This window comes from Danio rerio, chromosome 13, assembly GCF_052040795.2.
Source record: "Danio rerio strain M-AB ecotype USA chromosome 13, GRCz13ab, whole genome shotgun sequence".
NCBI lineage: Eukaryota > Metazoa > Chordata > Actinopteri > Cypriniformes > Danionidae > Danio > Danio rerio.
In genome coordinates this window covers 19,667,486-19,694,304 of record NC_141033.1, presented here as the reverse complement: position 1 = coordinate 19,694,304, position 26,819 = coordinate 19,667,486, and the positions used below count along the sequence as shown (strand labels likewise).

Below are 26,819 nucleotides of genomic sequence, written 5' to 3'. Positions count from 1 at the left end.
TATACTGTATGACAAATGGTATTGTAAATGTAAATATATTATTTTTGCAGTATTTGATTTACAGTAATTGATTTACTGGCGAACTGCTGCCTGTTACTTTAGATTCTACAGGAAATTGTTAACAGTGTACTTACAAAACAAATAACTTTATAACAAAAATGTGTGCACACATTTTACATTTTACCACACTTGGTAAAATTACCACAATTACCACACTTGGTTCCACATTATTGGTAATTATCTTACCAATTTATTCTATTTTTTATATTTATATTTTTTATATTGATATTTTTTATAAAATGTATTATATTGCACTAATTTAGGTAACAAAGTTCCAACAATGGTGTATTAGCCTAATATCTGGCCCACATTTTTATTTTAATCATTCGCTCCTGTGTACGAGTTACATGCATCCCTGATTATGGTCTTTATTAAAAGATTGTGTCACGCAAGTTTTGTACATCTGGCCAAGTATGGCACCACATTTGCCAATATTGCATAAAAATGCTTAATTAAAATGCCAATATGCTCATAAATTGTATAAATAAGTGTAAAAAAGTATGCACACAACTTAAGATAAACATTTTATTCAATAAGAAAAAAAAATCCATAATCTATAATGGAAACACGTTTACCAATTAAATTCCAGCATGTGCATCACAAATGTCCTGTGATTTTTTTTTTTATCTGATCATGTGATAACTAAAATGGGTGTGGTGGGATGGCATTAATAGATATTCTCAAATTTCTTGATCATTCTTCAATCTCTTAACCAAAGATCACTGTCAACGTGGTCTAATATTATTACCTCTCAGAACTGTCTTAAGCAGCTGTGCTTCCAAACATTGGTCTCACACCTCCAAAAGCCACCATGCATTCATTGCTTTAAATTTTTTTCTAAGGCACAGGTGACTTATTATATTAGAAAAACAACCCACAGTGGCTTTTCCTATAGCAAATCAATTTACATTGTTTTCCTTTTAATGTATGCTGTCAGTTTATCACTTATTTATAAGTGACGATTTTGTTCTATTTGACTCATTGGATGCAAATGATCCTTTAACTGCAAACGTGGTATGCAATGTTTTAGTTTTGCACAAAAATCTAATTAGCATCTTTTGAAGGAAAATAGCTATTGTTTCTGTAGCTTATCAATACTGCCATACAAAGGCAAAGTGCAGTATCTACACAAACACTAAACCTGAACAAAATGCATTCAAGGTTTTTTAGACCAGATTGAGTTACTCCATATTTGACACTACTTTTTTTCCTGAAATGGTACAAAAGTGAACCAGGAGACTGTCACAATGCAGAAGTGACGTCATAAAAGCTAATTCAGTCTTAACTCCATTTTAACCAAATATAGTTGCTGCACTTTGCTTTCATAGAGCAGAATACCACTAGAAATTAATAAAAATATATTTCCATACACACAATATCACTTGATATTTAACAGTAGCTTCACTGTAGTCATCTTGTTTATATTATATTATATTATATTATATTATATTATATTATATTATATTATATTATATTATATTATATTATATTATATTATATTATATTATATTATATTATATTATATCTTATTATATTATATCTTATTATATTATATTATATTATATTATATTATATTATATTATATTATATTATATTATATTATATTATATTATATTATGTTATATTATATTATATTATATTATATTATATTATATTATATTATATTATGTTATATTATATTATATTAAGGTTTTTACCAGTACTGGGTTGCGGCTGGAAAGGGCATCCGCTGCATAAACCATATGCCAGAATAGTTGGCCATTCATTCTGCTGTGGAGAATGAATGAATACTATATTAAGGGTATCTTGACTGAAGTTTACCCTTAAATTGTTACTTAAGCCTAAATGTAAACATAGATAAAACATGCAGAAGTTTTGGGTTTCACAAATATCCGTTGGGAGCATCTAACTGTGTCACCTTTACAGTTGCATGGGTGAATAAATCTGGGTTAGAGTCTTGGCACTTCCAGTTATCTCACACGTGAGAGCAGCAGAAGGGTTTTCCGGTGAGGGGAAGCACACAAGCTTAGGCTCGTCTCTTAGATAGATCCATTGCAGTATCGATCTCATGTCATTTCCAGCCGCAGCTGCTCATTGATGGATGATCCTTTCTGGAAGCTGGGTAATTTACCAGCCTGATCAGTTCAGTGCGCACTGCACAACTATCTCATTCTGTCCTAGAGCCTGCTCACACCATGAAAGATAACAATACAGCAACTATACTGGCGCCTAAACATAAGGATGCTTATGTTTCGCGTATTTGATTTAATATAATTTATTCATTGAGTTCAAATACATAAACAGTTTTCAGACCTGTATGTTGATGTGTTTAGCTGTGTACATTTGCTGACCACCCCCCCTCACTCCCCACCCCTTTGTTTGTGATGGCCTTTATTGGACTGTTTTAATTTATGAGATGCGAAAGTGAATGCTAAAAAAGAGATGGAGCGAGATTATTGTTATACTGCAAGATCATTCAGTAAACATTTTTTTTTTCATTTGAACAAACCCAGAGTAAATTATTTGCCAAATTATTTCCTGAAAATTCTGATACTATATTTTGTTTATTATAAGCATGACTGACATTATGTTGCCTGTTGCATGGTGGCGTTTCTGGTTGAATTTACTATATTTATTGTTATTTTTTATTCAGCAGCTAAACAGATTTATTCTGATAGTGATTTCAGTTATATTGTCTGTTTATGTTCTCATGAGTGTGCTGTGACCCCCTTTTTAGCCAAAAGTATTAGAATGAATGCTTGAATTTGTAGTTTCAGTTGGCATACAATTTTTGTTTATTTCCATTTTAAAATGGTGTAATTTACTCTGTAAATACTATGCTTTAATTAACTGTTGCCACAGCTCTTAATTCATTAGCGTTTTGTGTTTACTTACACAATTAGATCTCTGTTTTGACTAGTTTTTATGTTGAAAATGTAACTGTAGTTTAAAAAAGTGTTTTAATTCACATTTTATATACAGTTGAAGTCAGAATTAGTAGCCCCTCTTTGATAATATTTTCAACTAAATCATTTTAACCATTTATACCAAGCAGGTGTGAGCTTACAGTAGCTCTGTTTACTGTTAGAATTTCAAAAAAATGTTATCGCTTGAGTTAAGATTATATTAATTTAATTTTATGGTACAGCAACAACAAAACCTGACCTTAAAACAAGAAAAATGTTTACTGTTGTTACAAAATTGAAATTTTAGTTAGTTGTGCAGGGTGATTTCTGTGGTATTTGCAATAAAAAATACATCCAAGCTGTTTTTGCAATTTTTATTTTTAAATCGAAGCAACTTAAATCCAAGTCTATTTTATCTTAGTCATCAATAAAACTGCAAATAAAACAAGAATCAGAATTATTCAGCTGTTTTTTTTTACTGCAAATACATTTTAAGTACTTTAGTAATTTATAGTAAAGGAAAATGTTTAGGAATGAGCATTATATTGTATATAAATTTACAACTCTTCATTAATGAATTAAACTACATAATGTAGTATCATTAGTAACTACCATAAACCAATAGTAATTACCATAGTATACTTTAGCCTTTACTACAGTAAAGCATATATGTGTAGACTTCCTCTTCCTCAGTCATCTTTCCATCAAGGAAATTTCTTGTGTTAGCATAATTGTTTGGCAACATCACTGACCAGAGTGAGAGGTGGCAGTAACGCACCAAAACGTTTGTTGTCGACCACTAAAAAACAGGAAGAAGAAATCGTCATTTTTGACGTCATGTGGCTTTATTTTCATCGGCTAGTCACCGGCCTCACAGCTCCTTTTGTAGATGCTACTGCGCTACTTGACAAAAAAAAAAAGCTTAGCTACTGAAAAGTTATTTGATTTTGAAAGCAACGACGTTACCGCCACGCTACTGAGAAATGTAGTTATAGCAGATTAGCACCGCTTTAAAGAGCCCATATTATGGGTTTTTGAAAATCCCCTTCCATGTAGTGTGTAACACAGCTCTAAGTGAAGTGAAGTATCCAGCTAAGGCTTAAATCTGTAAGAGTACAGTGTTTAAAACGGTTGATTCATCTATAAAAGAGTCGACTCATAGTGCTTCAAACGAGTCGCCTTGATAACGAGTCATTAGGTGTTTCGGCATGACGTACTAACGAAACCAAGTTATTCACGTGCACGCGCAAACCCGGGAGATTTGAAACCTGCGGCTCCGCCCTCTGACACAGAAACCCAGACACACACACACACCCACAAACACACACACACACAAACATGCCGGAGTCACACTGCAGATGGATATTATCGAGTCTCTACCCAAAGATAAAACCTCAGCATTATAACCAAGCAGTTGGAAACTACTGGAAACTTCTGGAAACTACATGCTACAAAGAATACTTCATCAGCGTTTGTTAAAGGAAGGATCAGTAAAAAGTAACTTAATGATGGACGTCAGGATGGGTTTCTTCCTCCATTTCTCAAGTGTAAGTACGTGCGATTAAAGTTGTTGCCTCGTTGACTCTAGCTTGCAAATGTATTTAGTTGTGATTTGTTACTTGTAACCACGTGTACTGTATCAGGTTAACTCGCTATTTTCTCATATCGCGTGCAAAGCCATGTTAAAAACCCGACGCGTGCTGCTTTGTTCACGGAGCTCCGTGGAGGAGGAGTAGTGTGCGTGCGTGTGTGTGTGCGTGTGCGCGTGCTGTCGTCCGGAGGTATGTGTGTGTGTTTGTGTGTGTGTGCGCGTGCGTTGTCGTCCGGAGGTGTGTGTGTGTGTGTGTGTGCGCGCGCGCAAGGACGAGGGCAATATATGTGTATGTGTGTGTGCTTATTATAAGCACATTATAAGCATATTATAAGTCTGTAAAATAAACTATTAAAAGTGCTGATAATCATGATAGTAAGTGTTGTATTGTCGTCTTTCAGGTTGTATCTTAGCTTTAATGCGCTTTTTAAATAAATTAAAAAACAAAGCAGCTGCTTGCCATCGCGACAGTATTGAGATCCAATGGACGGCCGATCACTTTCACTCCAAAATGGGGGAATTCAGGGCTGTTGCTGGACGCTGCTGTTGCAATGGAATATTCTATTGAGTGTCGCCTCTTGGTCATTCTAAGCTCTTTGGCGACACAAAACGTTCCATTGCAACAGCCCTGGATTCCGCCATTTTGGAGTGAAAGTGATCGGCCGTCCATTGGATCTCATTACTGTCGCGATGGCAAGCAGCTGCTTTGTTTTCTATTTATTTATTTAAAAAGCGCATTAAAGCTGAGATACAACCTGAAAGACGACAATACAACACTTATTATCACAACCATCAGCACTTTTAATAGTTTATTTTACAGACTTATAATATGCTGTTGTTCTATTGGAGTTTTCATTCCAAAATGGCCACAGCCTCTTGGTCATTCTAAGCTCTTTGGTTAAAGGTACAATGTTAACAAAGTAATAAGTAATGATTTGATAATGATATTATATATATATATATATATATATATATATATATATATATATATATATATATATATATATATATATATATATATATATATATATATTTAATCTTCTTGTGACCTAAAACTCATGTGGGTCACATCCATCTACTCATATGCATACAAACATCAATAATTAAATAGCTGAAAAAGTATCTGCAGCTCATTAACAAGTTAATTAAATGGTAAATTAAAACACCTTGTACAAGTTTATAATCGCAAAAGTTAACTGAGATAAAGGTCTCATAATACAATTTGAATGCATAAATAAACAAAACATATATATGAATGACAAGGTGACTGTTTATTGTTGTTATTATTATTATTCTTTTTTGCAATAATTAAGTGGGAAGAAAAAACCTAGTGAGATGCCTATACAGCAGTCAGCATATCTAAGCTGTTGAAAGATTGTATTTAATTTTAAGGCAGACTCTCATGTATCCTTTTAAGACTATTCCATAATCCACTTAAAAAAATAATAATAATGTCATGCCAATTTATAACTATCCTACATTTTGTCAAATTAGTGGCTGATTTTTATAAATCATACAATCATATAAATCAAATGATTTAATGTTTATATTTATGTACAATCTTCTCCTGCCCCCCTCCAAGTGTCTATTGAGAATGTAAATCATGCAGAAACAAACACTAACTAATCTCACAGACCCATGCTGTTATGAATAATTAAAGGGTTAGTTCACCCAAATAGGACGATTCTGTTATTAATTACTCACCCTCATGTTGTTCCAAATCCCCGAGGCCTTCGTTCATCTTTAGAACACAAGTGAAGATATTTTCGATGAAATTTGAGAGCTCCCTCATTTGAGAAATCCCTCACAACAGACGGCAAGGGTCCATCAAAGCAACAAATCATTGTCAAACATTCCATGTGCCATCAGTGGTTGATAGCACATAAAGCTACAAGAATACTTTTGTGCACAAAAAACTACTATAACAACTTTGTTCAACTGTTTTTAAGCATCAGTTAATAAAAAGCTCATTCACATCAACACAAGTTGTAAAATTCCTTTGTTTTCTACAGTTATAGTGTCCACTATGTGTTTCTCTTTTGTTTTTTTTATGAGGATTGGAAAAATTCATATCAAGATTAATGTTTAACAGCCTATTTATTGGTTATCAGCAGGGCTTGACATTAACACTAACCCGCCAAATGCGGGTCGTTTTCAGCTGTGGCGGGTTCGACAGACATTCCCACTAGCCACTTTGGCTGGTTGGAAATAATTTTTAAATTGTAGTTTTCTGAAAAGCAGTGTTCCACAATAAAGATGACCCAATATTCATGCAAATGTGATCTTAGAATCGAGAAGCAGCTTGACTGACAAAAATAACTGTTTTCCCGCGAGCAAAAGACAGCAGGTGAAAACCGAATGAGAGGATAACCACTCTTGCTCACAGGTGATGCTATATGCGTGCAAGAGTTAAAAAGCGTGGTCGCGCTCCCGTTTACTTGCGCAAAGCAATCGTGCCTAGAGTAGGGTTGTGACGATGAGGAAATTTTCCCACCGATTAATCGACTTGTGACAACACCGGTAATACCGGTATCATTGTGGGGGTGGGGGTTTCCTCTTTTCCTCTTTTTTTTCTGCTTTTAAATAGCTAATAAATGTGTGCATATTATACTTTCACTTTCAGTTTTGCGGGAATTGCCAATTCAGCATCAATTGTTTGAATGGACGACAGGGAAACTACAAAAAAAAAAAAAATAAATAAATCACTATTATTAAACACAGAACTTTTATTAACAAATCAAAAAAAAAAAAAACACAACAAAACTATAGCCTGAAAAAACTGTGGAAGTTGTAACCAAACAAATAACAACCATAAAACGTTAATTACGTAGCCTTTGTTAGAATGTTTTTCAAACAAATAAGAAAATATAATAGAAAGATAAATAATCAAATTGCACAAAGTTTAAATAAGATTAAACGAATGAACAAGAAACAAATATAAAAGAAAAACTTACAAAAATGACATTAGGCTACAAAAATGACAGGTAGGAAGTCTTTAAAAAAAAGAAATGAACAAAAGCACTGTAAATTGGCATTTATTATCAGTGTAGTGTACATGTTTTTTTTGCTAGGAAACCTGGCCCATATGTTGACCATCTGTGGCTTAAGTTGCAATCTTGTGGGGCTCACTATGTTACCCATCATGCTGAACACTCTCTCAGATGCGCAGCTTGTTGCGCACACGCAAAGATACTTTTTGGTTAGATTTGCCAACAGGAGGAACATATTTGATTGTCTTTTGTTATCCTACCTGATTGCAATGTCTTAATGTATTAATTAGCCTAATTTATTATATATTAAAAGCTTAGTCCTTATGAACAATCCGTTTATAAAATACATTATTAATGAACCTATAGGCTACTTAAGAATAAACTGAATATGAAGTATGATCCTTGCATAATGATCACAACTAAACAAGCTTGCACTCATTTTATATATAAACTATAAAAAAAAATGAAAGAAATGTTAAGTAATGGAACATTATGTAAAAAATCTAAAGACTACGGGCTAAATAAAAGCACCTCGTCAGAGCTAAACATTACTGCGGTCACCACTCGCGTGTCAATTTACAGCTTCTGTAAAGATCAGACAGCCTATGCAGATCAATCTCAGTAAACAACATGTAGATGTATAAATATTTCGATAAGTATTGTTATGGAATATTTATAACGACATGATCTTGCTTTTGGTAATATCGAAACCGGCTTTGAGATCTCTCTCTCACCAGCGGCAGTTGCACTGCAAGGGCGATATACACTACACAGCATACACTGGCAAGATGTTTTATTTTTAGTTGCCAATTTGCGTGTTGTTCCTATTTAAATGACCTTTTATTCTTTGAACCTCTCTAGTTAATATTGTCTATCGGGTAACACAACCTCTCTTAGAGAAATTGGAGTTCAGTAACATGGTGCGGGTGTACAGGATGACTATTGACCAGCACCGCCCTGTAAGTTTACACACTGCATAGACTGTAGGTCTAAAGCTCTGGTGTGTTATGAATCGCATGTTTTAAATGACAGCGAGACATGCTACATTTAGTTTATTTTGTAAAATATACATTATAACCCAGTACACAGTAAAATAAACATTTTTGAATGCTTGCCTATTGGCAGCGTATATAACTGTTAAGCTTAAATAGGCTAAGCATATTTTTATTAACATTAAGACACATTAATACAAACTAGTTACCCTTTGATTTTTTTCATTTCCGTATATTTTTTATTAAACGAAAAATGCAATGAATTGTTTATTTTGGTTTTCATTTTATAAAAATTATTATAATTATTAGGCGACACAACTTCTACATAATATTGGCTCTGATTGCGTTTTTATACATATTCTACAGATAGACTTTTTGGCTCAAATAAATTTATGCTTGTTAATTTCAGTGCTGGATTTTGACAGCTTTCACAAAGGCTTCAGCTATTCTAACTGTCAGCTAGTACCAGCCTCAGTTTTGCGACTTGACTTGTGTGGCGTCTGTATCAAAGTCTGGATGACAGTGATAGAGAGATGAGATCAGACCTCAGATTCGATGTGTGACCGCACGTCACAGTTACTTTACTGCAATTTTATGGTAACACTTTACAATAAGGTTCATTAGGTAATGCATCTACTAACATGAACTAATCATGAACAACACATGTACAGCATTTATTAATCATAGTTGAACATTTACTAATGCATTATTAACATCCAAGTCCATGCTTGTTAACATTGGTTAATGCACCATGAGTTAACATGAACTAACAATGAACTACTGTATTTTCATTAACTAACGTTAACTAACATGAACAAATACTGTAGTAAATGTATTGTTCACAGTTTGTTCATGTTAGTAAATGCAATAATTAACATTAACTAATGAACCTTATTGTAAAGTGTGACCAATTTTTTTAAGTAATGGATCATCTAAATTAACCTTTCATTTGATTAAAAACTAAAATATTGCCAGACAGACGAAGCAACTTTCGGATTTTGAAGAGAGCGGCTTCAGTGATAAAAGACACACACACACACACACACACGCACACACACACACACACACACATACAGGATACACTCGGCCGATTACCAAACACATAATAATCAAGTGCAAAAAAGAAGAGCTGAACTTTGGAAAAAGTGCTCACTGTGGTTGCTTTGTTTATCTGCAGTTGGCTTATCAATGGCTTGGCATTGCTAAATCACTTTTGTTTTAATAAAAAATAAGATTATTTATTAGTAAACATTGTGAGATGATGGTCACGTGATTTTTAAAATGAGAGTATGCGTTGCATATTTATGGCTATTGATTTTATCTACCCGCCACCCACCCATAGTTAAACATCAAGTAGGTGCGTTGAAGGTGCGTGTATACTTTAGTTGTGTTTCCTCCAGATGCTGCCACCTTTGTCAGGCAAAGTTTGCAGATTGCCTCATTAACGTTTTCAGGTTCTCTTTTTGCATTTGGTTTGAACCCAAAATATTGCCAAACAGGCACTTTTGCATTGCGTTTTGACAGTAAATCGTCCACCATTCTCTTTCTGTATATTCAACTCCTCTTGTTCTCCTCACGTGATAAATGAAATATGACGCATTGTAGATACATGTATGTTCAGATTATAATTATAGTGCATGTTCCTGTCTTAAGTAAATTATTCAAATTATATTTTCCATTTAATTCAAATGAATATTTAATAAAAAAAAAACAAATACTTAAAAAAAATCAAAAACGTGGGGACAGTGTCACGGTGGAAAAGTGATGTCACCGGTGTTGCGTCTTAAAACCGGTAACACCATCAACAACGTCTATCGTCGCAAGCCTAGCCTAGAGGAGACGCAACTGGTGCGATTGATTCTCTCTGAAATATTACAAAAAGTGATGATTGTGCACCCACAGTCCTGCTGCTTTCAAGTGCTTAAGATTTAAAAATACAAATATCCTTTTGTATGCAAGAGCGGTCACTGCTTTCATTTTAATTATTCTCTGAACAGATTATTAACAGGCCTAACATTAACCATGTGCATGCGTACATCCTTTCATTATCACACACACACTGTAAAAAATGCAGGTTTCCACACAATTTATTCATGTTCTCCCAACACAAATCGATTAAGTTAACTTAACACTTTTAACAAATTTATGTGGAATAAACATAAAAAATTAAGTTATTCCAAAGGAATCTTAAGAATTGTGTTGATTCAGCTCATTTTAAATAAGAACAAAAATATTTTTTGAGTGCAGTGTGTTTTTTTACTTGCTTTTTTTTTGCTTACAGGTATTTTTGTTAATATAGTTTAAATATAATTTTTTTATAATAACATTTCTTTAATATAAAATTAACTCCCCGTTTATGTGTAGTAAACTGACGATCTGGTACCTTTAGCCAGGACAGGACAGACTCTGCATACTTTAGATACATGACAATAGTTATTTTTTAGATCTCAATTAAAAAAAAAAAAGTTTAGTTGGATTTAAAAGTGCATGTATATAGCTATATTTTGCTTGTTTTGACATTTAAAATTTGTGGCTAGGATATAATTATTTATTTTTGGTGTGATAATAGATACATTTTATAAATTCTTAAAAATCTTGAGCTCTAAAAAGTCATGTGGTATGAAAACTAATTGCATTGCGACAACCCATTTGCTCACGCTCATTAAGCTAGCTCATACACAACACACACAAAGAGTCAAATGAATGAGGAGGCATGTGAACATAACACATTCGAAATTAGGTAATTTTAGCATGTCAAAGTCAAATTTATGCATATAAAATATGTTTTTCCAACAACAAAAATGTGGCTAGTAAAAATGGCAAGTGGCTAGTTATATTGGAAATACTAGCCCTGGTTATCAGCATCCAAAAGTGTTACCTGTTATCAGTATTACATATTTCCATATTAGTGCATCCATACAATACGCATCATTGTAAAATTCAATTCTAACAATAAAATGAAGAGTAGAAAAATATTATCAGATGCTAGACACCTGTTTTAGACCACAAGCAGAGCATGAGCAGCACGTGTGCAGAGTGTATGGAGAGCAAAATCAACACTCAGGCGTTGGTGGTCTGGTGAAACCTTTCACCAGTATCAGGCAGATAATGTAATCAAGCAGTTAGTTAAGATCACATAGATACATTTAAGCCAAAACAGTACTGATCAAAGCAGGAAAATGTCATTTTTTATATTGTGGATTGTAAAATAGTTAGCGTAGCTGATCGTCATATACTGTATGAATTATAATGCTCATTTAATCAGATGTTGGAGCACCGTCTATTTTTTTCCGGTGTGGAGTCATATTACATGCAGTGCAGTGTCTGAATACATTTTTTCTACATAAAGTCTAGTGTAACCTTCCCCAAAGTCTACGCGAAATTTTCACCACGACAAACATTATAAATCAGGTTATTTCAGAACAGCAATATCAATCACACCTCTGCTCAACAAGCACCTGATGTGAAATATCACTTAATCTGTGTGGAAGAGATGTTCAGAAGTCACATGTCAAAGTTAAATGTGTTGAAGTATTCAGGTTTGTTCAAATCCCTCACCTTAGTTTTGAGCAATAAAAGTAATAATAATCCTATTTAGACTTGCCCTTTATGCAGTGCATGTGGCATTGGCTGTCAGACTGACAGACGGCTCTGTTTTTGAACTCTTCCACCCTGATCGACTATGCTGAGGTTTCTGCTGCAGTGCCTGCATAAAATAGACATTTCCACTCATTTAGATCCAGAATTGGCAGAGAGCTCATGCATTAGTCATCACTCCACTGGCTTTAAGGCTGTGATTATTAGTATTATCCAGATTTTTTGAAAGCTGAAGGGTACTGACTTTAGCCACTAGCTGTCTTTCATAAGTGAAGAGAAAAAAAAAACTAGAAATAAATGTTTTTTTTTAATTATTTTTTATTTTTTCAACACAGGCTCAATGTGAAAATGTACCCCTATACATTTCTGGAGCTTGTGAATTATGTAGCCAGAGGCACATATGACTGATTTTGTTTTTAAAACGAACACTGTGGGGCGGTATGTTGCCATTCCTTTCGCGTTTACCAGCCGGCTTTTCTGCTGTTACCAGTTTGCTCAGTAACTCGCCACGTATGTCAGTGGACTTGTGACGCTGAGGGGAGTTGACCGCGACAACAGGGTTTGAATCCAGTTAAAAACATTTCCAGAAAGCCAATAGCCAAAAAATAAATTGAACAAGTAAATAACAGGATGAGAATGTGGTCAAATCTAAAAACTTAAAAATCAGGCGGCTGTGAGGGCGTTTATTTTCCTGGATTGCGTTTGAAAACACTGTCGGTTGCGTTTAGGGAAGTGGGTGGGCAGGACAATCTGTGCTTTTGTAAACACTATTGGTTTGGTTTAGGGAAGGAGGAGGGTGGGTCAGTTGATCAGTCAGTCATCAAATCAGTCAGTTGACAGAGTCCTCTGGTGCATTTACCTGAGAACAGCAGGCACGAATGACACACGCGAGAGAAATTTGAGATCTTAAAAAGCGTACACAGTGGCCTCTGGTGGATTCATGAAAGCAAAAACTGCAAAAAAGTACCTTCTGGGACATATTTTTCGCTTTCTACAAATGTATATAGGGGTACGTATTCAGAATGAGCCTGTTTTTTTTTTGTTTTTTTTTGGGAGTACCCCGATATCTGTTTTAATTGTATGATATGTGTCATTTTATTATTAATTTGTGCTGTTTTGGCTTTGTATTTACAAACGACAGTTCCTGTGTTGTCGTTCATTTGGATTGTTGCAATCACAAGTGTTGAATGTCGATTCTCTTTAAACCAATCAGCATTCTCCGGTGAGTCAAGCGCACCCTTTATACACTGTATGGTTTTGGTAACAGCCCTTAATAAAGGGTTCCAAAAAAGTGGTTTGCTATTTTGTTACTTTTTTGACAGTCAGCCATTATAGGATAAGTAGATCAATACCTGTTATTTTGAACACTATTACATACACTATGGGCAGTTTAGCCTACACAATTCACCTATAACTTGTGGGAAAAATGGGAGCACCAGAAGGAAACCCACACGAACAAGGGGCGAACATGCAAACTCAGAAACCTCAACTTGCCCAGCTGGGGCTCAAATCAGTGACTTTCATGCTGAGGCGACAGCACTACCCAGGTGTGAACCTACACTAGTCTCACGGTTCGATTCAGTTACGATTATCATGCCATCGATTCGACTCAATTCGATATCACGGTGCATTGGTGATGCTTTCCATACACAGTTTCATATTTTCTTCACAGCACAAAATTCTTGTATTAAAATTAGCAAGTTCTTTCTTACACCCCTTTGATTGGTCATGCGGTCAACAGAAAGGGCTGCGATTGGCTCTTACGCATTGGTGCTCTTCACAGATAAGTGACACTGATAAACGGCAACGGCGATCACAGCTAATCCATAAAAGACACGGTGGAGAAAACTCTGCAGACACACGCTCGTGTCTGTATTCAGAAGTATCGCTGTAACAGCCGAGAGGAGAGAAAAAGTCACGCCAGGAGGTCAAATGGGCCACATTAAGAGAGAGAAATTGAGTTTACTTTCATTCTCCCAATCGCAGTGAAATAGGGGCTTCTGGTGTGTCGGTGAAAGACTGTCCAGCAAACACACGCAGTAAATTGTGCACAGTTTCTGCGTTTTTAAGTAGTCGGAGCGTTGTAAATAAGCTACGGCGACTTAGCGCATATGCGATAAATGAAATCAGTACATAATAACCGGTTATGATTATTACTAAATGTCTGCACCGCGGTGCACCAAAGAAAAATTTAATTTTGACACCCTTTATGAACATTATTTATTAATAATATATAAAGTATATTAATTTTAAAACTAAAGATAACAAGGGCTCTAACAATTTCTTACTTTAAATGCTTTTAAACTGGTTTAACTCTAAGAACTTTTAATAATTATATGGATTTAAGTAATAAGATCATCAATTGATTATGTTATAAAGTGAGTTTGTATTGAAAACATGCTGAATTAAATGTTGTCTTTTGTTGGACAAGAATTTCGTAAAGGCTTGGAAGAAACACCATTGTAAATATAATTGATGCATGTTACTTTTTCAAATTGATTTATGGATGAATAAGCACTTCATTTTTTGGAAAATGAATGATACCGATAACCTTTAATACCAATAACCTAATATCAGGACTCGCAGTGTTTCAGTGTTTCTTATTTTATACAAATATAAGACAAAATAAATGATACAGATACTAATAACAATGAAAATGTTTGATATCGGAACCGATTATTGGCCAGGCATATAATTGTTGAAGCCCTAGTCAGTTTTTTTGTGTGCTTTATCTTAAGTTTATGCTTAAACATTGCCTTAAGCAAAACAATTTGTTAACCATAGATTTAAATGTCAATGTATCTCTAAAAAATGGCATTATGAACCAGGACGCTGTGGATTTATCAACATGTCACACATCTTATGCATTTAGTAGCAAACCTTATGTTGCCCTCTTTGTTTTAGAGCACTAAAAACGATTCTCGGGCTATTGATCCGATGGCACATAAGTGATTGCAGTCACATGCCGTCTGCGTTAATGCGGCGTGATTAGCACGGGCTGTTGATCAGTCATGTGGTGCAGTTTCTGCTCAGATAACCATCCCGCTGTGAGCCCTGGATCCTTATGAACTGACCAGCTGTTCTGTGAGCAGCTTATGAATTAATGGCACTTATGATGCCAGAGAGGGGAGGATTTCTTTTGCTGCTCCTAATGTGTCGAGCATTACAATACTGTAATATTTAGAAAGTTTTGCACAACATAACTGCAAAAATTACTGTGTGAAGACTTTTCCAAATTATGAGTGTTGTTTGTACATATTGGGATTTTTTTCTTATTTATTGCTGCCTTTTTCTTATATAGGCAGAACAATTAGTAATTTCATAGAAAAACTAGTAAATTAAAAACTTGTTATTGCATAGAAACCACCAGAGTATCATATTATCACAATTAGGATGCATTTACACTGTTCAAGTGACTCAATTCCGATTTTTTTTTCTCCTATGTGGCACAGATCGGATATGGCCCATGCACGTGTAAGCAGGACCAAATCACATGGATTCTGATTTACTCGAATCAGATTCAGGCCTTGTTCATATGTGGAAACTTATCTGATATGAATAGGATCTGTGTTCTCCTGTCTGCAGTGTAAGCAGGTAGACCGGATTTTCACCTGTCAATGCGAGTCATGCGTCATTAAAAATCATGGCGAATGACGTCAAGTCAACACTTTCATTTCAGGACAGACTTCAGCAGAGTCCCAAACATTAAATCTCATAAACAAGGACCTAAACAGCTTTTATATTGTCATATAGTACAGGCATTTAAGCATGTTAACAAGAGAGAGACAGCGCAATGTCGGCCACGTAACCAATATAAACTAAAATAACACTAGTGCATACATCACGTGCATAAATCACGCCATGTACATCACATTAAGATGCCTAAAGGTTTGAAAAAGCCTATATATGTAAAGAAGATGAACAAATGAAAACCTTTCTGTCACAAACTATAGTAAAACAGCTTTTCAAAAGCTGCGAACAGATTATATATAGGAATAGAGAAAAGAGCTCTCTTTAACTATCAGCTGTTAGTCAGAGCCCACTTTTTTTCTGGTCATTGCTCCTTTGCTGTGTGCTGTGTAAATGCAGACGATCGGATACGAGTCACTTTTAAAATATGATGTTAGCAGGTCATCAAAAAAATTAAATACAGTCACAAAATCGGAGTTGACCATCAAGATCTGCAGTGTAAATGCAGCCTTAAGGCTGATTTATACTTCTGCGTCAAACGCCGGCGTATTCTACGGCGCTGATGCATAGCCCTTAGCTGTGGTCATCGCCGTCACTGACGTGCACCTCTCAAAAAATGTAACTACACGTCACAACGACGCATAGCGTAAGCTCTGTGATTGGTCGGCTTGGTAGCGCTGACGAGTCTGTGCGGGACCGAGAGCCGCGCGAATGGCGCGAGCGATTGTTTACAAGTGTGGAGTCCTGTGAAGGAGCTCCGGATGGAAAGTTTTGTTTTGTGTTTACCTTATAGTTAAAGTTGCTGCACGTCCGCCGGTTCCTGCCTCAAAATGAGCGAGTTTGAGCCACTTGTACATCCCGGAAGTGTTCAGGAAAAGCAAAAAAGCAGCGAAGAAACTCGACACAGAGGAACATTTAAACCTCACTGCCAACTAGCGTTTCGGAAGTGTTAATGCAGACCGACAGACACAGCGCACAGAAGTATAAATGCACAGCCACGCGCGTTGCATGCGCCGATGGTTACGCCGGTCACCTGACGCAGAAGTATAAATCAGGCTTTAGAGCACTCTAGCACCCCCCCCCCCCCACTTCAAATGACCAAATAATCATCTAGTAATACTGTATAGCAACCATTCAAAGCACCCTAGTAACACTTAATGCCTTGTTCACACAGGGTTTTAAAAGTGATTTGACCCCGATCTGTCGGCAAGTTAATGAGCTCGCCGACAGATCGGGCTGAAATCCTGTAGAAATCAAGGAGTGATCAGTGCTCTGCTGTCTTTATGTTTGCTGATTTGCTGCCAACACCTTGCAGAGGAAAATGTAATATCTTGCAAGCTAAATATTCTCGACCAGTTTGCCGACTTGTCCTCGCATGACAAGCTACAGCCACGGCTACAAGTCATGGGTTAAAGGCCATTTACTGGCCAATTGTCTTAGATTGTCCAGAATGGTTATCCATGCTTCGAGGCGGACACAAGAGAATTTGAAAGCCTTGTCTATCAGCAGAACTCTGCAGATAATTGTTCTGCTGACAGATCAGCTTATTGATGTGGCTTTTAAATGTTCCTTTGTATGCTTAGAGATTCAAACTCTGCTTGTCAGTGATGTCATCATCACACAAGCAGCCAATAGTGTTCTCTTTCTGACGGCTCTGCCTTGAACATTTCATTCTCTGTGATTTGGGCGCTGGACAGAGTTTTTGGGTGGAGATTTGTTGTCATATCATGTAGTGCATGACCCCATTTTGTGGATCATTACCAAAAAAAGTGAAAAACCCCAGCGATTTAAAGACACAAAATCAAGTCATGTAGTCTGAACGGCATGGTCATCTGCCAATATTTTAAGTCATGTAGTAAACACCCTGAAACCTCTAGCACAGTGTTTCTCAATCCTGGTCCCAGATTTTTGCATGCCTCTTTTTTGTTTGCACACCTAAATTAGACACGCTCATAAGATGAGTTCCATGCACAATTCACATGTCCTTACACATTAAGCATTGCTCCCTACTTCATTCTACTTTTTCTACTTCCTGGCATAATATTCCTCCGTAAATTCATACAAAATAAATTGGCATATGGGGTAGCACATCGGAGCAATGGGTAGCTCGTTCGCCTCACAGCAAGAAGATCACTGGTTCGAGCCTCGGCTGGCTCAGTTGGCGTTTCTGTGTGGAGTTTGCATGTTCTCCCCGTGTTCGTGTGGGTTTCCTCCGGGTGCTCTGGTTTCCCTCACTAGTCCAAAGACATACGTACATGTGAATTGGGTGAGCTAAAATGTCCATAGTGTATGTGTGTGAATGACTGTGTATGGATGTTTCCCAGTGATGGGTTGCAGCTGGAAGGACATCTGCTGCATAAAACATATGCTGTGTAAGCTGGCGGTTCATTCCGCTGTGGCGACCCTTGATTAATAAAGAAACTAAGCTGAAAAGAAAATGAATAAATTAATAAATGAATGAATGCATGAATGAAATTAGCATTCATCACATATATTTATATATTGCATTTATTGTGTAAGGCCATACACCTAAAGCACTTCACAATCATGAGAGGGGTCATGATTAGCACAAAAAGATGGTTTATGTAACCCGACTAGACAGAGTAGGGCGTGAACCAGTGATACCGGCATGGGAGACAAATGCTCTAAGTAGGAGGCTAAAGAGTTCAAAACAACATCTGTTGCTGGATCACCAGTGAGGTTTACGGTTGACGCGATCACTAGCTGGCTTCCGTTAATGTTACGTTAGGGAAAATATAAAGGTCCAAAACATCATTTACTCATTTTACTTATGATCATGTTAGTACTTATAATGTCCAAGACACTGAAATTAATATTAATATATACTAATATTAATATATTAAGTACTACTTTTGTGACATTTATAGTGTTTTTACACCTATTTACTTTTTTAAAAGTCATTAAATTATTTCACGTCATACAGATTGAAGATCTTCAGTCTGCATTCTTGTAATGTGAAGTGGACGCTGACAAAGGAGTAAGGATCCAAACACAGGATTTATTAGCAGGATGGTCAGGCAATCAATGGTCAACACAGGAGCAAACAGATGCATACAGAAAATTCAGAGTTGTGGTCGATAAACAGGGAGATGGTCAAAAAGGAAGGCAGCTGACAGGAATAAACAACAAAACAAAGCTAGGGTCAAACACGGCAACTATACAGTTTAACAAGACTCAGCCAAGTGTGTGTGTGTGTTTGAGAGGTGTATTTATAGTCTGTGTAATTAGTCCTGAACAGCTTCAGCTGTGTCTGTTTGCAATCATGGGGATCTAGGCCAGGTGTGTGAGTGGTGCATGACTGAATATGTAGTTATTTTACTGGCAGATTTGTAGTTCCCCTGTGATCTGCAAGTTTACCAGCGATCTGCACAGGGTAGATCACTGGTGACAATTCTATTGCTTTTCCTGCAGTTCCCGGATGTAATGTCGAATTTATCAGTCGAATTTGATCCACTGAATTTATGGAAGCAAATATTTGAACTCAAATAAAGTGAACTGAAAATTGCCTTTTAAATATTATACATCATATTTTAAACATTATTGAATGTTTTGTAAATGAAATCTGGAAATTGAACATTAACTATTGAATTTATAAGTATGAAAACGTGTTTGAAATATTTGTAGGTCAAATATTCACAGCTTAAATAAACAGCTATGTTAATTTCAGGACCTAAAAATAACAACCCTGGCAATTTAAGTTAAATGCAAGCACTTGTTAATTCGGTGTATTATTTTTTTCAGTTTGTGCTATTCAACAAGCTTTTTTATTCAGTACTTTTGGCATTGATTTTGTTTCTTACCAATCATTTTATGTATCTACTGTAGTGTGTATAACCTTTTTAAAAAGGTTAAAATTGAAATTGAATGTGATTAAAATGAATTACTGTAATTATGAACAATACTTGTACAGCATTAAGCATAGTTCAGTATTTACTAATACAGTATTAAAATCTAACGTTTGTTAACATTTGTTAATGCAACAAACAAGATCTTAAAATGAACAACTTGTTTTTTATTTAATGTTAGCAAAGATAAATAAAGACTTTAATAAATGTATTATACACCATTCGTTTATGTTAGTAAATACATTAACATTAACTACTTAATTTTTATTTTATTACTTCAAAAGATTTTTCTGAAACACTAGTGACTTTTAGTAACATCAGTTTTTTTCTGCAGCGTTTTTGCCAATTTTTAATGTGCATCAAATGCTTTGCATGAGCAGGCAGCGTCTTCCGGCTGTCGTGGATTCGGCTTGATGCCAGTGGTTATTGTGGCTGTTGTAGAGGCAGATTTTACCCACACCATTGGCATGGTCACAACATGTGGCCAAAGCTGCTGTTGTGTTTTTCGGCAGATGGTGGTTAAAGTTGAACTTAGTATTTCTAAACAGACTCTGCATCATCTCAGCATGGCATGAGCCCTATGTTCTCCTTCAAGGAATGTGTTTCATTATGGAAAATATGGAAGTTGATTTGTAATTGGCGATTCAGCTTTTAACTGCTGCTTCTCATTTCCTCATTCACTGCGTGAGACTTGATGTTTTTGTAGTCCAATTAATATGCGGTGATGTTCCTGAATACTTTTTTTGATTTCACCAAGTGGGATGCTTTCTTGATCGGCAACCTTGGAGCAAAATTACTGTTTAAATCAGATTTTAGTATTTGGGTTTTACTTGAATAACTTTCTTTGTCTGCCTATTAAATCAGTTTATTTGTCATCTGAGGCATATGGCTTCAAAAAGGGCAAGCATTGTTTTGGCCAAATGTTATCAATGTGTTGGTGATAAGGGTATACATGCGTATTTCTTTATTGATTTATGTATATTTGTTTTGAAGCACTTATATACGTTTATTCCTACTAGATATATATATTTTGAAGCAAAGTTGTATTTAAATGTTGTTTATGTTTTTTTTTTTTCTTTGGTCAAACTTTACAATGAGGTCACATTAGTTAATGTACAGTTGAAACCTAAAGTTCTTATTCACTCTAAAAAAGTAAAATAACCATTTTAAAAAATGTCTGATGGTAAATCATACTAAACATTTACTATTTTAGGTGCGTTAGGATTACCTAAATCATTTACATTTACTAAATGCCAGAATAAAGAGAGAATTTTCTTATAGAGAATTTTTGTATTAATTTTTAGACAGTCAAAAGTTTACATACATTTCCTTGGTATTTTTTTTAGCTTTGCTTTTGAACTCTATAACTTTGGTCAAATGTTTTGGGTATCCTTCCACAAGCTTCTCACAATAGTTTGAAGGAATTTTGGCCCATTCCTCCTGACAGAATTGGTGTAACTGAGTCAGATTTGTAGGCTGTCTTGCTCACACAGGCTTTTTCAACTCTGACCACAAATTTTCTATAGGATTGAGCTCAGGGCTTTGTGATGGCCACTCCAAAACATTCACTTACAATTTAACTAATTTGGTCTGTTTGGAAGTGATTTGTGGCCAAGTTTTAATTTCTTGTCTGATGTCTTGAGATGTCGCTTCAGTATTTCTACATAATGTTCTTTCTTCATGATGCCATCTATGCTGTGAAGTGGTGCAGTCCCTCCTGCAGCAAAACAGCCCCACAACATGATGCTGCCGCCCCCATACTTTACAGTTGGGATGGTGTTCCTAGGCTTGTAAGCTTTCAAGCCTATGAACCTCCAAATTTAACACGGGTCATTATGGCCAAACAGTTCAATCAGACCACAGGACATGTCTCCAAAAGTTATTCTTTTTCCCAGTGTAATTTAGCAAATTGATATCTGCTTTTTTGTTTTGTTGATTCAGGTAGCAGGCAGAATAAACAATAGCCCCTTTAACACAGTGATACCGGGAAATATCCAGAAAATTTCCGGATCGACTTTACCGCTAAATGAAAAAAAAGCGCTGTTTACACAGGCAAGAACGTTACGGAATTTTGCCAGAAAAGACTATTCACACATCCATTCCAAATATCGGTAAATTCTGACTTCATTAACCAGAAACTACCTCTAAACGGCTGCGCTTGTAATTTGTAAACATTTGACTACATTACAAACTCTGTGGCTGGATAAGTATTGTGAGCAACTTTGATGAAAACAAATAAAGGAACACTTTCGCATGTCGAGATGTACATAATATGTGTGTGTCCTGGCACTCACCGGCTGCTTCTCGTGCATACGTGACAAGTCAAGCAACTGAAGGAAGCAGAGCTTTTTATAAACAGCGCGGATGTGATTGTATCTGAATGTTCTGATTGGCTAAAGCAGACGTCTCATGTCACCACGTCTAGAACGCGCTCTTTCCGACAATCTTCCTTCTGCGTTCACACAGCGCAACATTCTGACAAATTACTAGTAATGTTACAACTTGTCTTTCCGGAAAATTGCTGAAACAAATTTACTGGTATTTTCAAAAAGGGCCTGTTCACATATACAGACCTTTCCTGGAAAATTGGCGGTAATTTTCTGGAAAGGTCTGTATAAGGAGCTAATAAAACAAGGCAAGGGTCAAACACGGAGAGACTAAACAAGGAAAGGCTTCGTAATGTTGTGCTTTGTTCATACCCGACACAGCACACACAAATAAATTGCACTATTCACGCATAAATAGACGGTGAACATTTTGAGTTTACTCGCTTCGTTCACCCATCTAAATCACTTCATTCGTGCCTCAAATTTGCTTCATTCAAGTGTCAGATTGACTTAACAAGAGACAATCGACATGTCATGGGCAGGACTTCTGTTTGCCCTGTGAATCTAGCTTTATTGCTAAATGGCTAATATGGATTTTATTGAGATAATAGCTGTGCTTTATGGGCTTTATGAATGCTGGAAAACAGCATAGATTCAGCGCCATTAGAGTCCACTAGATCCTATCGGTGGTGCACCCCGTTCATCAACTCCTCCAGAAACTATACCTGGAAGATGGAGGCTTTTAGCAGTGCTTCAGACTGAGTCATGGCCAGTTTGATGAACTGTCATCCGATGTCGGCAAATGGATTACCCCTGGGACACCAACAACAGGCACTACGTCATAATCCCTCACCTACAAGAGCAAACTGATGATTGTTTAACGCGGATCGAATGTCTGCTGAAGTTCAGATTTTCCAACAGATTTTCCAACTCAACTCCAGCGATTCACGTGATACATCTAAACACGTCAAAAAACATTCAAATTGCGTGATTGGTGCCCCCTCATTTGCAAGAATCACAACGCAGTATGTCTATTTGCATCTTTGCATTGACTTAAAGGGCACCTATGGTAAAAAGCTACTTTTCAAGCTGTTTGGACAGACATGTGTGTAGGTACATGTGATATAAACACACCCAGTCCTTTTTTTCAATTTAACAACATAAAAACGGTGGACCAATTGGAGCAGTTTTCAGAGCGACTGCAACTGGAGTACGAGGTATGACGTAGTAGTGCGGTCCCCCCGCCCACCAATATTGACAGCCACATCATCATATGCTCAGTTTGTTGATTCACGTCCGCCATTTTCAGCGCGAGTCAAAGCAAAATCGCCAAAGGTACACCCTTGCTCTATTTTTAGATGTAAGGCCTATTGGGCTCAACACAAGATCAATATTCTCCACATTATCACTCTAATCTGAATTATTGGTTGTATCTTTAGGTAGGTTTGCAAACATGTGTACTTTTCATTGCGTCTACCTTAAACTTCAGCCGTTTGCATTTCTCACGTTCTCAGAAGCTCCCTGTAATCTTAACTAGGTGCAGCTGGAAAAGTCCAAGCGCGTTGCATAACAAACTTGCCTGCAGGTCGCACACCAGAAACGCTGCTGACGCAGCGCCATGCATTTTTTAGTTCTGGGCGTGGGTTTCTGTCAGAGTAAACACAATGGCGCTTCAAGCCGGTGGCTGGGCACCGCAGACAGCCGCCGTTGTGTTTATCCTGATTGAGGCCTGTGTTTGGAGTTCTAGATTGCGTGGCGCGACGATTCGGGACACTTCATTTTTATGCTGCGCCACAGAGAGTGTCTGGTGTGCCGAGTCGCAGCGCATTCAGTGTCTCAGTCAAAGATAATTCAGTTTGGGTGGTTGTTAGTATCGATGTACACGTTCAGCACTTTAAACTAGCAAACAGTTGTCTGTAAAACTATACAAAGACACAAATGATTTTGTATTCTCTGCTTGGTCTGTGTCCGAGTCGTACATGTGCGGCTGAATGCTGATCCTCTCACTCCTGCTCCGTCTCACAGTTTGCCTGTCTATTGCCAAACGCAGAGTGGGTGAGCTCTTGGCTCCGCCCCCTTGTTATGTTGGGAGGGAAGCCGAAACTAATTTTCATGTGAAGCAACACACCCCTAAAACAGCAAACTGGGTAAACGCCCCCAACATGACACGTTTGTACACATTATAATAAAAACACCTGAACTGTGTTTTGAACTGAACCTAAACTGGCACACTCAGAAGAACCATAATATTAATATTAAATCATTAAAAAGGGGTAAACTATGTGCCCTTTAATATGTAAATCGCTCGCGCACTTCATACACGTCTTTTGTGAACGCAGCATAACAGGCTGAAAACCAACAAGACTCAGCAAAGTCTGTGTGTGTGCTTGCTGTATATACGGTCCATGTAGTTTGAGCAGCTCCCAGCTGTGTGTGTAATCAAAAAAGAACTGGAACAGGTGTGTATGAGGTGCCTGATGGGATTTGTAGTTCTTATTATGACAGGGTAGTAATCAGGGTGAAATTGGATGTATACCAGCAATCTGCGAGCCTGGATCTCTGGTGATCGTGACAACTAAAATGAATTACTGTAATAATGAAAAATACTTGTACAGCATTAGTCATCGGTCAATATTTACTAATAAATTTATAAAATCTAACATTTGTTAATGCAATGTTAACAAGAACATCTTTATTTTCATTTAATGTTAACAAAGATAAATAGACACATTAATAAATGCACTATACACCATTTGTTCATGTTAGTAAATACATCAAAATTAACTATAGTTTAATTTAATTGTATTTTATTTTGTTTTTGGTAATTTTTTTCTCACCAAAATATCATGCTTTATTACAAATCGGCTCTATTTACTCAATTAAATATTTTTTTTTAGCATTGAATAGTACTGTTTTCATTAAATTGTTGTTATGGATTCACTCTTTTAGTGTATCTAATACCTTTATTAAATTGATAATTTTTGGTTTAATTCACATTACACTATAAATATCCGCAGAAAATTCAGGCACAGAAAACCAGCAATTGATTCCAAAGAGGCATTTGCGTTCATTTTCTGCTCATCACGACAGTTGGAAATCCATAAAAACCCTGCTGATATTTTTGGATCCTGAACGTCTTCTCTCTTTGTATCTCTGTCAGATTTGGATTAGTGGTTCTCTCCATCATGTCGGTGCTGGCGGACAGACTTCAGCCTCAGAGAGTGTGAGCTCCACTGAACTGCGGGGATGAACATGCCACTGCACCAGATCTCTGTCATCCCTCGTGATGTCACTTCCTCCCGGGTGTGCAGCAGCGGGAAGGCAAAGGAAAAGGACAAGCAGGTTTGTCTTCCACCTGATAGCCAAAGAAAAATAGACAGCATTATTATCAGTGACCTTAGTTATACCTTGTTATATCCTGATGGTGGTTGAAAGACAGTATCCTGTTTTCACAGCTCTGAATGTTTAGTTTGGCCTCTAAAATCTCAACATGGAAAGAGTTTAGAAGGGAAAAAAAAGGGAAAAGAATAATCTTTCTCAGTTTTTTCTCTAAATGTGGGTTTGTTACTCTTAAGTGCTGTTTATATTGTGTTTAGTCTTTTCGTGAAGCAAGCCACATTGTAAAACCTTCTGAAATTAATTATGATATGGGAAGTAGGTGAAGTTGAGGAAGTTGAACACATTCACTGGAATGGCTGCTTATAGGGGGGTTTAGTTTCCAGTAAGTGATGTGTACAGGAATGGCCGTGTGACATGCTGTGAGAGCTATAAAACACAGTATGAGTGATATCATTGTGCCTGTGGGCTTTGTGTTGGCTGGTGTAGCAGTCTTAGCAGACTTTCTGTCATTAATAATGTTAAGATCAAGTTTTTTGTTCAATTTTAGGTTTCATAAGCTTGTTATGCTGTCTTTTAAAACTAGGGTTTGTTTATGAAGATTCTTTCTTTTTTCTCTATTCTTGCTATTAAAGTAAACTCTTTGGGTGTGCTTATGGAATAAGGATTTAACAGTTTGAGTTTAGATGTTGTGTTGTTTTGCAACACTTAACAAATCTGTTATTAAAAAAAGTGATCTGTGATTAGGCAAGACAGTGCAGGTTTATTTTTACAGCACATTTCATACACAATGACATTTCAAAATGCTTAAAGGTGCAGTAGGTGATTGTCTTCTGAAACATTTTTTGTCGTGCTGGTTGAAAGTCTCTTTTGTTCCAATAGTAATGATTAAAGTAAATGATCTGATTGTATTTATATGTATTTTTATATTCTGGGTGAGGCATAAGACTAAACAAATGTTCCTCCAATTAAAATTTATCGGACCGATAATTCCCATAATTCTAATAAGGAGCCCAAACTGTCAACAAATGTAGATTTGTACATTTGCGCTAATCTATGGTGTTTGCGCATACTCGTGCACACCAAGGTGATTATAGTTTTTGATTTTTCATCAGTTTTAGTTTTTATTTTGTTTTGACTTTTTGTTTTCAAATTCAGTTAGTTTTATATTGTTTTCAGAGACATATTTGCTAGTTTTTATTAGTTTCAATATTTTTAAATTGCTTAGTTTTAGTTTAGTTTTTATTAGTTCCAGTATTAGTTTTATTATTTTTTTTTTATAAATTAGAATATTTGTTAGGTGCAAGATGCAAAATCATCAGAATATTGTATAATAACTCAACCAAATATATTTTTTTGAAACCTGTATTCAGAGGACACAAACACTACCATCTACCTATCCTTAAATACAACAGCCCACAAGATAGCAGACTTAAGTACCGTTCAATATGTGTGCGAGGCTGC

At 36.2% G+C, this 26,819-nt stretch overlaps 2 protein-coding genes across 33 annotated transcripts in view; both read left to right on the top strand.

The window, feature by feature from the left end:
• Positions 1-26,819, top strand: part of vdac2 (voltage-dependent anion channel 2) — a 732,443-nt gene that overhangs the window by 477,793 nt on the left and 227,831 nt on the right. The window lies entirely within an intron of this gene.
• The window catches only part of marchf8 (membrane-associated ring finger (C3HC4) 8), a 259,188-nt gene that overhangs the window by 42,816 nt on the left and 189,553 nt on the right, over positions 1-26,819 (top strand). For all 32 annotated transcript variants that reach the window (XR_015505343.1, XR_015505341.1, XR_015505340.1 and 29 more), the window contains 1 exon segment: positions 25,180-25,361. Coding sequence is in view for 18 of the 32 variants with exons in the window: in NM_001161435.2 (NP_001154907.1) it covers positions 25,266-25,361 (96 nt within the window). In the remaining 14 variants the exon portion in view is untranslated.